General features: G+C 42.4%; 1 protein-coding gene across 1 annotated transcript; it reads left to right on the forward strand.

Annotated features, from left to right (window-relative positions):
* The first annotated feature begins 7 nt into the window (after window positions 1-7).
* Window positions 8-838, forward strand: NHLRC1 (NHL repeat containing E3 ubiquitin protein ligase 1). The gene has a single exon (XM_009578718.1). It carries the CDS (start codon window positions 8-10, stop codon window positions 836-838), a length of 831 nt encoding a protein of 276 aa, XP_009577013.1.
* Window positions 839-13,278: the final 12,440 nt, after the last annotated feature.

The raw sequence follows: 13,278 nt of genomic DNA on the forward strand, positions 1-13,278 counted from the left end.
GCTCCGGATGTCCCTGGGGGGCTGGGGGTCGCTGGTCAACCCCACCGGGGTGGCGGCCTGCCGGAGGTCGGGGCGCCTGGCTGTGGCACACGACGGCAAGAAAAGGATCCACGTCTTTGGGCCCAGCGGATCCTGCCTGCATCGGTTCGGGGAGCGGGGGGACGCGGGCAACGATATCAAGTACCCGCTTGATGTGACGGTCACGTCGGACGGCCATGTGGTGGTCACCGATGGCGGGGACTGCTCCGTGAAGGCCTTTGATTTTGAGGGAAGGGGGGTCCTGGCTGTCCGGGAAGGTTTCTGTTTGCCCTGGGGCTTGGATGCCACCCCTGAGAGTGAAGTAATCCTGACAGACTCGGAGGCAGGCGCGCTCTACCGCTTGACAGCCGACTTCAGGAAAGGGAAATTAAAGAAGTGTCAAATGATCCGGTCTCAGCTCATCAGCCCAAGAGGGGTTGCAGTCTCCCAGACCTCGGGTGCTATCGTGGTAATAGAGCACCTGAAAGCTCAAGGACTGAACAACAGCAGCACCCGAGTGAAGATATTCAGTGCAGAGATGGATCTCATCGGCCAGATGGATAGCTTCGGTCTGAACCTCGTTTTCCCCTCTAAAATATATACTACGGCTGTGGCCTTTGACAAAGAGGGCCGCATTATAGTAACGGATGTCTGTAGCCAGGCCGTAATATGCTTGGGGAAACCTGAGGAGTTTCCCATCTTTAACCCTCTAATTAGCCACGGGCTTTCTTATCCTGTAGGACTGACTTATATGGCGAACAATTCCCTCGCCATTTTAGACAGCGGTGATCATTCAATAAAAATATATAGCTCCACCTGAATGGGTTTGGATGCTTACTGCTATAGGTTCAAGCTGCTTTTGGCCCTAAAGCAAGCAAAGTTCTGGTGTGAGTAGGGAGGAGGCGTTTTCTGGACTTTAAGTAAAGTTGCCCTCTTTGACCAATATGCTGTGCTTCCTGCAAAACTTACATCAAATCTCTTGCCTATCCGTGGGAGAAGACCTGGCCATTGCAGGCCGTAGTCAACAACGAATCAATCAAACAAATATTTTGGCAGTTTAAAACTATTCCATACCTTGACAACAAAACGTTTTTGGTACTTTTTGACAAGTAATAACGACATTTGGAATGGAGTAATCAAAGACCGGAACCTGGAAGAGAAAGTGATGCATCGTTTGTTTACGTTTCCCAGCACCTAGTTTTCATTATTCTTCGGTAAGCATAGCTACACTCATGAAAGTGACAGAGTGGTTTCTGTTTCCAGGATTTCTGCATGAGAAAGGAGACTGGCTTGATGAAAGAATAGGAGAAATGGAAGCTTCAGTTCAGATCCAGCTAAGATCATTGCGATGGAGGAGCTACCACTGATTAGTGAGTTACGTGAAGTGAATTGGTGCTCAAAGCCTATTTTTTCCATACTGGGGAAACGCATTTCTGGGATCACTCTTCTCTGTACTAGTTTATTCCCACCTTTATTAGAGTTGTACTGGAGCACTTGGTCTTCCTGTATAATGCACAAGTCTGTGTCTTTACCTAGATATAATTTGGTGTGTGGTTACCAGCACGAGCAGCTTTCCCTAAAACCCCGTGAAGTATCTGTGTTTAGACCACAAATACTTGTGCATATATAAAATTGAATTGGCTGTGCTGCTAACACAGCTACGCTTGGGAGGCTTCCAATACTGCCTGCCTCTGTCTTGTCATTAATATGGTACTTTTGCACTCCAAACTCCAAGATTCAACTGAAAATGGAAGTGTTGGTAAGAAGTAATAGAGAAAGGGGGATGTAAACCTCATTTTTTTCCTAACTTCCAAATGAGGTTTTGTTGATTGTGAATACACAGCAGGTTTACTCCAGTTTATATTTCCCTGAAAACAGTTTCACTGTGGAGATGAGTTCTGTTGCCTTATTGCACAGTGGAAATTAAGGTATATCTGAATTATTTCGAGGAGGATTTAACACCCCCACTGGAAGTCACTGCTGCATTTCTAGGCATTTACCTGCTGCTAAAATAATTATTTAGGCAGTTCAGCATTAAAAGGAAGTTAGATATAAATGCAAATGCTATCTGAGGTAGAGGCAAGTAGGTTAAAATGGCATAAAGTTTTTGGGGACATTTATTTAGTCATTGAAATCATGAGTATTAACTAACATAATTTGAAATTCACAGGTGATCTTTCTATCAGTAAATTTTTAGTCCGGCTTTTGGTCTGACTTTAGGGCATTTAATAACGACATGTATTTACCAGTGATTTATCAAATACTTACTTTAAACTGGAGTGGTTTTGGCCCTCTAATTCAGACAATGTATTAATCTGTCTTATGTTAACATTCATATAAACAAAACAAATTATTAAATGCAGCTATTTGTAAAGGTTAATTGAACGGTGACCTGCCAATAAAGTGTGATTTGCTTACTCCTATATTGAATAATTTAGTTAAAACTCCTCATATCTTTTTATCATGGGCTTCTCTGTTACAGTCCAATTTCTCTATTGCGGTTGCCTTGTAGATGGTTTCTTTTTTCATTTGGAGATATCCTGTTAAAGTTGTTGTAGGGTCATTTTTTGCTATTGAAAAATATATGGACCTGCACATTTGGTCTTTTCCAGCCTTCTCTACTGCCAGGCCACACAGTAAGTGCCTTTGGTAGGACCAGAAATACTTCTTGGCTATTCTGTAGTAGGAGGTGTACGGCCCTGAGCAGGAGCCCTCTTGAGGGGTCAGGAAGGAAATTTAGTCAGAGAAGCAGCCCCCTGGATTATATATTCCTTTCTAGGTGCCAAGGAGACGTCTGCCTGAGGGATATAAAACCAATTAGATAACACTTCCTTTGGGGAACTGCTGTGTTTCAAAATGCATGCAATACCATCAATGCTGTATGCATACATAATAGTTACCGCAGTAGCACTTGTGGGACCTGGACCCTTCCTCTGAACCGTGGGCTGTGAGCTTTCATCTCCTGAAACCTTTGTGTGCACCAGGAGCTTGTTTTTGCTACTGAGCTCATGGATGGGCAAATTTCCTAGCGCCTACTGCCATGTAGGCAACTTTCCAGCAGCTGAAATGCTGATTTTTAAGGATTTGACTCATGCTGTTTTAAAATCCACAAAAACTCCCGTTGTTGCCCATTCTGCTTCTATCTCCTTTGGTACATGACTAGAAATCACTTGATGTTTGGCTTTGTAAGCAAAATAAACTTTGTGCCTTTATTCTATCTAGTTTGCTGTATGCCATCTCCTGCAGTCTCTGCTTTACCTACTGCAAGCAAATCTAGATTTTTTCTGTGAATGATGCATCTGTTTTCCTTTTGCTGTAAAGCTTGGTGCTTAGCGTTGTACAACACTGCATCAAAGAAACCATTACGTTCTGTCTTAAATCATTCGATGCAGGTACCTAAATTGAGAAGCCATGAAGAACTGTATAAAACCACGAATTAAAAATTCTGAGTCCTTCAGCGTGTAAGGGAAAATGCAGCAATAAACCTGAAATCTTTCTTTTGTCACACAAGAGAATTTAAGAGATAATGGGAGACAGAGATCCACCAATATGTTGATAACAAACTAAAAAGCCTTTGACATTTTTACTTACTCTTGCCTCTTCCTTTATGCATATATGCACATTTCCCCTATAGCTACTGTAGATACCTGTTGCCTTCAGGACGATACCGTAATGCTATCTGCTTTTCAAAGGTCCAGGGGACGCGTATTGCTTCTGTCTGTCTGCAAATCTGTTGCAATTTAGTCACAGAGTTCAACAGAACAAAAACTTGGGTTTTGAGAGAGGGATGGCAAAGGGTAAGGGGCACCTGTAACTAGGTAGGTGGTACTTTTGGGGTCTGACTGGATATGCTTAAAATGGGGATAGCTAGATGTGGGCTTACCCTTGGAAAAGAGCGCTGGCCATTTCATCTAGAATGTAGTATGGTGACTGTGTCTAGTTGCTTCAGTGATAACTACCATTGCATTTATTAAAAAAAAAAAAGAAACTAAACTTTGCATAACCGTCTGCACCTCATGCTTTAACAATTTGGATTAAAACCAAACAAATGCAGTAGACAGTATTCCCCTAATGTCATCTCTTCAGCCCCTACTATAGATTAGTATGTCTGTTGTGCACACACACACTGCAATTTCTGTTTGGTTTATTTTTAAGCACTGATCTATCGTTGCATATAAATACACCAGGGTATGTTTACAGTGTTTAGGAATAAAGGAGGCAGGGGAGTTTCAGAAATGTGTATTGAAATTGTGTCCTGTAACATACATATTTTTTGTTCTGCTTGTGAACAAAATAATTTTAGATAAAGAATATAATCAATTTTTCAGATTGATGAATAAAAAGGAGAAAGAAATAAAGAAAAAAAAAAAGGTAAAATTTACTTAATTTTGGCCATTGTCCGTTTGACCATCTGTCCGTTCCCTCCAGCCACATTGCTGTGCACATCAGTTTGAAGTGTGGATGTAACACCATCATAGCATTTTTTTAACATGGACTGATTTCAGGTGAAGAGGGGGCCTCCTGTAATGTCCAAACCCCAAACCACTAAGGGTTTTATAGAGCAGGGTCCATCAAAATGATGGCCTTGTATACAGGAGACCTTTCCTTTCTGGAAGGCTTGACAAAGGTAAAAAAGCAGCTTTCTCCCCTGGGACCATGGGTTATGGTGCTGTTGCACCCTGCACAGGAGGAATTTGCCTTCATTTCTTCCTCTTCAGTGTTTGGGTTTTTTCCCTGACTCTTCTCAGAGGCCCATCCTTATAATTTACAAGTCACCTGTGAGTCACAGCTTGCCTCCACAGGAGTATATATATAATATAACTAAAACAAAAATATACAGATTTTGCAAACGGTTCTAAACCTCACACTTCATTCAGACATCTCAGGAGAAGTGACAGACCATTCAGAAAGCAGCAAGCGCCTGTGGCCTAGCCCCTGTGTAGATAGTTTAAATTTACTGTTAATAGGTTTTTCTTCCCTCGTTACATTCAGTTCCCTTATAAGTACACCAGAAGCCTCTATATAGAATCCAGTGTCCCACTCTAGAAAAGTCTGGTGGGAAATGACTTGTAAGAGATTGCCTTTTGTAATCTTCTTGTCAAGTCTATCACGCAATTTCTTGATCAGCCCTGTCCAGTCCCAGCCCCAGCAATTGCTCTTTGAGTTGCCAGCTCATCTGATGCAGCACGCTCTCTTGCTTTGGCCAGCTGTGTCCAAAAGTGCTTCCATCTGAACGGAGGATCTGCCAGGTGGCATGTATAGCCCCCAGCAACAGGGGGGCTTTCTCCTGACCTTGCCTACTTGTTTTAACTTGATGTGAAGGCTGCAGAGCCAGCACGATGGCACAAATGAGGCTCTGGAAACAAAGTAGAGATTACTGTCTGAAGTAGGTATGTACAGAGTTTGAAATTGCCAAAATAATTCAAAATTCATTACATCACTTATGCAGTCACTGGCTGTAAAGAGGAACACGCCAGGCAGGCCTGAAATAAGGTATCGGTCCGCCTCTCCATGCAATGCCCAACCATCGCTGGGCAGAAGGTTGGCTCAGCCCGCTGGAGATGAGCTGAGAACATGTACTGTCTGCTTGATTCCTCTTCAACAGACCCTTTATGCTACTGAATGTGATGGGGAATTATTATCATTACCTGCATATAAACATTCCAAATGTACAAAACATGTAAATCTTTAAACTTGAAATACATTAAACTAAAGACCCACCCAGCATTTTTCCCTTTGCCACGTACTGCTGTGGGTCATACATCGGTCCAGGGGAAGGAATACTTAGCAGTTCTGTGTTTCTCCATTGAAGCGGGCCTCTGTTCCACGTTACATTTTCAACTTTGTTATCTCAATTAAATGTGCTAATAATAACATGTTTATATTTGATACTGCCACATGAACATACAGGCTTTCTCTAGAGTGCTTCCTTAGTATAACCTGTCTGATTCTCCTGGACAGCTTCAGAGTTATCTAATACTGGAGAGGTTCTCAGTGAGCAGATGATGCATTGCACTTATGCCTTTTTCTCACCACTGCTTTCCAAGAGATTTACAAATATTTTTGAACTTGGTGCTCCACCTCTCTTTGAGGCAAACATGATATAAATGTCCTGGCCCTGCAGCTGCAGACAGGAGAGCTGAGAATCAAGGGAAGCCTTTGGCAGACTTGAGACTAGATCTCAGACTTCCCATTAGAAGGTTGGTGCCTTAATAAAGCAGGGAGAGTCTGAGTTTAATTCTTCTCTTGTCTGGGAGTTGCCTTCCTGATTTTGGAAGAAGTTTTGACATTTTACTGATGATCTTCTTGTTACTAATTCCTTTGGTGTTTCCTACAAATCATGGAAATCAATACTTTTCTAAACCACAGTGTATTCCTAGATAATTTCTTCCAGTGTGCTCCACAAAGGTGCATGGTTTCAGAGTTTTGAAATGGTCTGCCTGTGCTGGTTTTGGCTGGGATAGAGTTAAATTTCTTCATAGTAGCTGGCATGGGACTGTGTTTTGGATTTGTGCTGAATAACACAGGGATGTTTTGGGTATTGCTGAGCAGTGCTTACGCAGAGTCAAGGCCTTTTCTGCTTATCACCCCACCCCACCAGCGAGTAGGCTGGGGGTGCACAAGAAGTTGGGAGGGGACACAGCCGGGACAGCTGACCCCAACTGACCAAAGGGATGTTCCATAACATATGAAGCAAGGAAGGTGGGGGAAGAAGAAAGGGGGGGATGTTCGGAGTGATGTCATTTGTCTTCCCAAGTAACCTTTATACGTGATGGAGCCCTGCTTTCCTGGAGATGGCAGAACACCTGCCTGCCAATGGGAAGTAGTGAATGAATTCCTTGTTTTGCTTTGCTGGCGTGCGCGGCTTTTGCTTTACCTATTAAACTGCCTTTATCTCAACCCATGGGTTTTCTCACTTTTACCATTCTGATTCTCTCCCCCATCCCACCGGGGGGGAGTAAGCGAGCTGCTGCATGGTGCTTAGTTGCTGGCTGGGGTTAAACCATGACATCTGTAAGGAGGTGTACTGCTGTGAAGCCCCATTGCAGCGATCAAGTTACTTATTTCATGTTGAGGATAGAAAGGAGGAGAAGAGATTGTTTCTGAAAAGGAGAAAAAATTAATGAAAGGTGTCTGTGGCTTAAGCAGAGGGTGAACTCCACCAAGTCAGAGCACAGAGCACACCCATCGTTCCAGTAAAGGGAATGCATTTTTAAGAGGTGAAGCATTTCAGCCTGGAAAATGGACAAGACGATAAGGGCTGTTGCCTCTTGATTAGCATTGACCTCTGGCAGGGGAATAACCTACATTTGAACAGATTTCCCAGCCACAATTAGGCAGTTTTCAGATTGTAATCCTTAGGAGAGCTATCTGTTACTTTCAGCTCTGTATTTGTAGCAAAAATGTGTGGGAAATGAAGATTTGGAGCAAACTAAGCATTTTAGGGAAGTATGCTCTCTATAATTGAATAAATACATATGTAGCACTTTTCTAAAGATCCCTCTTAATGTAGGCCATTTTGTTCTTTGGTCATAGGTGACCACTATATGGGCAGTGAGTTGAGGTGAGAACAAATTCTGCTTTCATGGAATATATTGTTTTTTAAATCAGGAAAATATTGCTAGTCAGAAGATTCTGTAAAACATTTTAAATACTCTAAATATAGTTATATGCTTTGTAATTAATAAAGGGTAGGCGATTTTAAGCAGGATAGAGGATTAGAGAGATAAAATTATAGCTGAGAAAATGAAAGAATTTATTTTGAGAAAACTGTGAAGATGTAAAAAAAGAAAAAAGATGTCCTGCATCAAAGCTTGCTTTTAAAACTTCTAATACAAAGAAGATGATCTTGAAAGAACTATCACACCTACATAATCACTGGAGGTAACTAATTTACTGGTTTTTGTTCCAAATATAAATAGATAAAAGATAAAACCCATATGAAAGCATTAATGCTCACCTAGCATGATTTCCCAAATAATATGGACTATGGAATTTAACCAGTATTAACCAGTATTGAGTAACTACTGACCTGTATTGAAAGTAAGAAACAAAGAACAATTGTGTCTTTTACTGTCACGGACTAAGGAGCTAATGTGAGAGGAAATACAATGTCGTTAAAGATGGGCTTTGTAAGAAATCTATCAAAAAGAGTCAGATGAAGTATTAAAAAATTATAATCATGTTCATATGAAAAGGATGTGCCTGGCTCCCTTATTTGTCATTGACCTTAATTAGGTAGGACATAGGGTTCTTCAGTGAGTTCTGCACTAACGTCTGCTCAATTTACAGCACGATATTATGGAGCCAGAAGTATTTCAAATAAATAGGGTTCTTCAGTGAGTTCTGCACTAATGTCTGCTCAATTTACAGCATGATATTATGGAGCCAGAAGTATTTCAAATACGTGTATTAGTCGTCTTCTATCCTTATTATTCCTTAAAGTGACTTGTTTGAGTTGAGGCTTGCTCTGTCATAAATAGTTTATCTGTGCAGTCATGAGTACTGCCAATGGAATTGTCCACATAAATAAACGCTGCAGGACTGGGCTTGAAGTCAGGTAGACTCAGGCTAGTGCAGAGGTTTGCCCTAGAGAAATCTTTGCAGCAGACTTTATTATGACAATTTCTGGGAATGCTGCTTTGGGTTTTTTTTATGTGCCTAAAGCCCTGCCCATGTTTAGAATATATTGTAACTAATTATGACTTTCTTTCAACATCAGAAATCTTTTGTGAAACAAATTTAATGTAATGGTTTAGCTTTTCTTATTTATTTTTTTGTAACATACTGAACCCTTGCCTGGTTCCTAAGAGTCCATCAGACTAAGTGGTTTGGTACAACACCTCCCTTTTGGGACGTGCGGTTGCTTGGTAACCAGCAACCTGGGCAAGACTCACTCTGGACTGGCATCAGTGGAGACCTTATACCTGAACTGCTCTTGCAGATCCTGAAAAGGAGGTTATTGGTCTTAGCCAACAGTTTAGGAAAGTTACAATGTTTTCATGGTGGTTCTAGGTCCCAAGAAGACTATGCGAAAGGATTTCTAAGGTTGGAGGGTAGTTAGCCACTTTTTGTTTCATTTCAGGGGGAGAATGCTGGCTTCTAAAGACCAGGTGAAAAGTGCTCCCTTTTTTCCCTAGTATGGCAAAGAGAAATTGAAGTTGCCCCAGGCCCAGGATTGGAGCTACGGGTCTATTTATCATTTATTTTGTGATGTTCATAAAGCTGTTCAATATTTGGATGGTCTTATCATTAAAATGCAGCTGATATTATTCTTCTCCTATTTCCACTGTGTCGGTGTTACTGAGATAAAAACCAAAATCACCCACTTAGAAAAAGTGTACCTTGAAGGCAGAAGAAAATCTTCTCTTTCTTGTATCTCTTTCACTGGAGAAATAAAAGCCATGCAACTGAATTATTTTCAAACATCAGTATCGAGCGATGGACTTTCACCCTCTCGCTTGTGTTGAACTTGAATCTCGGGTCTTTTTTCTTGACAATAAGCCTAAATTTTTGATTTCTGAAATGCAACCATGTTGTTCCAATTTGTGTCTTTTGCACAGCCCTCGCCCATTCTTCCGTTAGTTGTTTAGTTGTCTTCCAGAACTGTATTTCTCATTAGCCATTGTTTAGTCACACTGTGTGGTGTGTAAGTGTGTTCACTCCACTTTTGTTTCCCCCAGAGGTTCTGTCCATGTTTTGGTTTTGCCGTGTTTCTTTTCTAAAACAACCTTTCATCTTTACTGTCAGATTAAAGGGAGGAAACGTCAGATCACAATATGAACAGTGGGAAAGGACTTAAGTCAATCAGGGAATGCGTTTGGGAGACAGGCGTGCAATCTTTATTACAGGAGAGAAAAGGGTGAAGAACTGTACAACTTAAACTGTGTGTGGACTAATAGTTCTAGGAACTCTTCTACCCCGGCTCTCCCTGTGCAGCTCTGTAGTAGTGACTGTGGGAAAAACTAAATCAGAAGTCACTAACTTGCAAGTCACTGGCTTTTTTTGTGGTTCTCTGCAATAGCAGCAGACTGGTCCCAGTGATTCAGAGGTCCTCCTGTATTGGATTTTGTGGATGACTCCTATAACTGGTCTGTTTCCCTGTCAAGTGCTGGTGTAGACAAACTACAAGAAGCTTGGAAGCCTGCATAGGCCATCTGTTCCTCTAATTTTTGCACCTGTAAAGAGCAAGCCTTTTTGCCATGAATCAAAGAGGATGAAGTTTGAAGTGACATGGCAACAAAGGACGCCCAGTGGTTGCACTATTTTACAGTCTTCAATCTAAAAATGATGTTGCTGGTAATTTTTTGTTGTTGTTGTTGATTATGAGATGATTATATTTGGTATGTTTTCTTCAGGCTGGGAAGAACTGGGAGGGGGAGTAATTGGGTGTTTTGTTTTCTAAATAAAAGATCCTGAGTCTTGTTATGCACCTTAATTAGCACCTTCAGCACTTGTTTCCACCTTATACAGGAACTGATGAAACCTGTTGAACTTAATGAGAATCTTCCTGTTGACTTCAACAGACAGCAGAACAGATCCAAAATGTGTGCTGAGCTGACTTTTGTATGTTTTAACAAATGCAATTCCACTGCCTCTCTCAAGGCTCTCACTCAGCTTCCTTACATGCTGACCTCTCAATGCTTACTTTTCTCCTTTCTAATCTATTTCAAGCAATAGCTTCTTTTCTTCTCTACACTTTAGAAAGACGTTTGGCTAGAGCGCATGTTTGCAGGCATCACTAAAAAAAAATAACGTAAGGAGAAATTTTGGCTTGGCCAGCATGGTTGCTAGCTCAGCTTACTTAGTAAGCAAGCTGGGTGGATGCACTCCTCCCTCCCCACCCTCCTCCTCCTCCCAGGGGCAAAGCCGAGGTTCCAAGTCTCACGCAGGGTAGCCAGCAAAGTTCAGCTTCTCTCTGAAAGCAGAAAGTAAACCAACCAGGGGTTTTTGACTGCGTGCAAAAGGGTTAATAGGAATGCTGCACTTCTGTTCCAAGAGGCTGCTGCCACTAATCAGGCCGTTTATATTTACAGCTTTCCCGTTCATCCCTACTGAGCAAAAAGCACGCCTCTGAAAACAGAGCCTGAGCATTGCTGTATTTTAAGACAGACGGCGTGTAGTATCTGATTGCTAACTGAAGAGACTTGGAGACTGCAGACTCACTTTTTCTACCTGTGGTAAGACACACATCTGCACTTAGCAAATGCATAATAATTAGTGATGCTCCGGACAGTGTTCGTGAGCCAGCTCCCTGCTCACCTGTGCCCTTAGTCTCGATTTGGGATTCATAGTCACAAGAGAACTGCAGGGATGTGCTGGAGTGACGCTTGCATACCAGACATTCCTTATCATAAAGATGAAGAGGGGTGAGAGCTTTCTGGGTAGGGGGAATAACAGGAGGGTTGTCCTTTCCTTCAGTTTGCTGGGGCCTGCCTAGTGATTTAAATTGTAAATAACGTTACAAACCAGCTGTGACAGTGTGTTGTTTCTTAGGAGAAGCATCTGATTTCTACTAAGATATAGTAGAAGAGGGGAAAAAAGGAAAAATTATAAATCTCTACTAATTTAACATCAATCCCTTTTCATAACTTAATAGTTATATTAACCACAGGTAGGTGATGTCGGTTCCTTTGGGACTCGGTGATTTTACTTTTTTAACAGTACAAAACTGTTTCCTTTTCCTTCCCTTTCCACTACCATAAACTATTATCATCACCATGATGTTTAAAGACTGTGTAGTGGCATGTGTCTGGTAGGGTCAGCAGGACAGGTTCCCTGCTATCATGGCATCTAATACAACCAAACTCACTCTTAAAATCAGCTAGGTTAAGTCCTCCGGTCTTCTGTGTAAGAGGCCATTCATTCCTCTGGGGGTAGGAGTCAACTCATTTCCAGCCCGCGTGTGTTCCAAGACAGAATCACAGAAGGGCTGAGGTTGGCAGGGACCTCTGGAGGTCACCTGGTCCACCCCCCCTGCTCAAGCAGGGCCACCTAGAGACAGTTGCGCAGGACCATGTCCAGATGGCTTTTGAGCATCTACAAGGATGGAGGCTCCACCATCTCTCTGGACAACCTGTGCCAGTGCTTGGTCACTCGCACAGTGAAAAAGTGTTTCCTGATGTTCAGAGGGAACCTCTAGTGTTCCAGTTTGTGCCCATTGCCTCTGGTCCTGTCACTGGGCACCACTGAAAAGAGCCTGACTCTGTCTTCTTTACACCCACCCTTCAGGTATTTATATACATTGATGAGGTCCCCCCTGAGCCTTCTCTTCTCCAGGCTGAACAGCCCCAGCTCTCTCAGCCTTTCCTCATAGGAGAGATGCTCCAGTCCCTTAATCATCTTTGTGGCCCTGCACTGGTCTCATTCCAGGAAGTGTCTGTTTTTTACTGGGGAGCCCAGAACTGGACACAGTATTCCAGATGTGGCCTCACCAGTGCTAAGAAGAGGGGAAGGATCACCTCCCTCGGCCTGCTGGCAGCCCTCCTCGTAATGCAGCCCAGAATAAAAGGGCTGCATGAAAGACAGTTTACACTCATTTGTTCTTGTGCTAGTGTTTTCCTTGAGTAGCACCATGCTTTTAACTGGCCTGAAAGGAAGCATAAACAGCCATATCCCCTCTCAGTCTTCATTTTGCTAGACTAAACAAACTGAACTTTTCCAGTCTGCTCTTGTTTGATAATATTCACCACTCCCCAGTCTTCCCAGTAACCCTTTTGTGGGTCTGTTCCAGTTTGAACTCCTCTTCCCTAAATGCTGTAGTGAGTTTTCCAGGTGCAATGCTTTTTCCAGCAATGCTTTTTACAACGTCATCCGTACCTCCTCTTTCACTGCTGGAAATAACTCAAGTGATAACAGCCCAACTACATACGCTTTCGTCATGATATCACTTGGTTGTGAATCCAGGCTGAATACCCACAGCCCTGCTCTCCCCAGTATTAACAAATTTGGGAAGGTCTTTGAGTCAGGGGTGGAGTGTTTCCTGAGGTGAAAAAGGATGGCATACAGATAATTAACATCAATAGCAACAAAAATGTAAATAAACCCATCAGTGTATCATTTCTTTTCCTGACAGCTAAGGAACGTGAGCTGTACAGCACACAACTAGCTGTCGGAGGAGGACAGAACTATTGCCCGTATCTGAGGTTAGGATTACAGGGATGTTAAATTCCCTGCCAGAAACCAAGTCCTTCCTGAGATGACAGAGAGGTTCACTTTGGATTCAGTAAAAATTTCAGTCAGACTTCCAGAGTGTAGGGA

The sequence above is a fragment of the Fulmarus glacialis genome, unplaced genomic scaffold (genome assembly GCF_000690835.1).
Source record: "Fulmarus glacialis isolate BGI_N327 unplaced genomic scaffold, ASM69083v1 scaffold8255, whole genome shotgun sequence".
Taxonomy (NCBI): Eukaryota; Metazoa; Chordata; class Aves; order Procellariiformes; family Procellariidae; genus Fulmarus; species Fulmarus glacialis.

Excerpts from the sequence above, each read along its gene's own strand:
- NHLRC1 (XM_009578718.1), top strand. The coding sequence starts at position 8 with ATGTCCCTGGGGGGCTGGGGGTCGCTGGTCAACCCCACCGGGGTGGCG.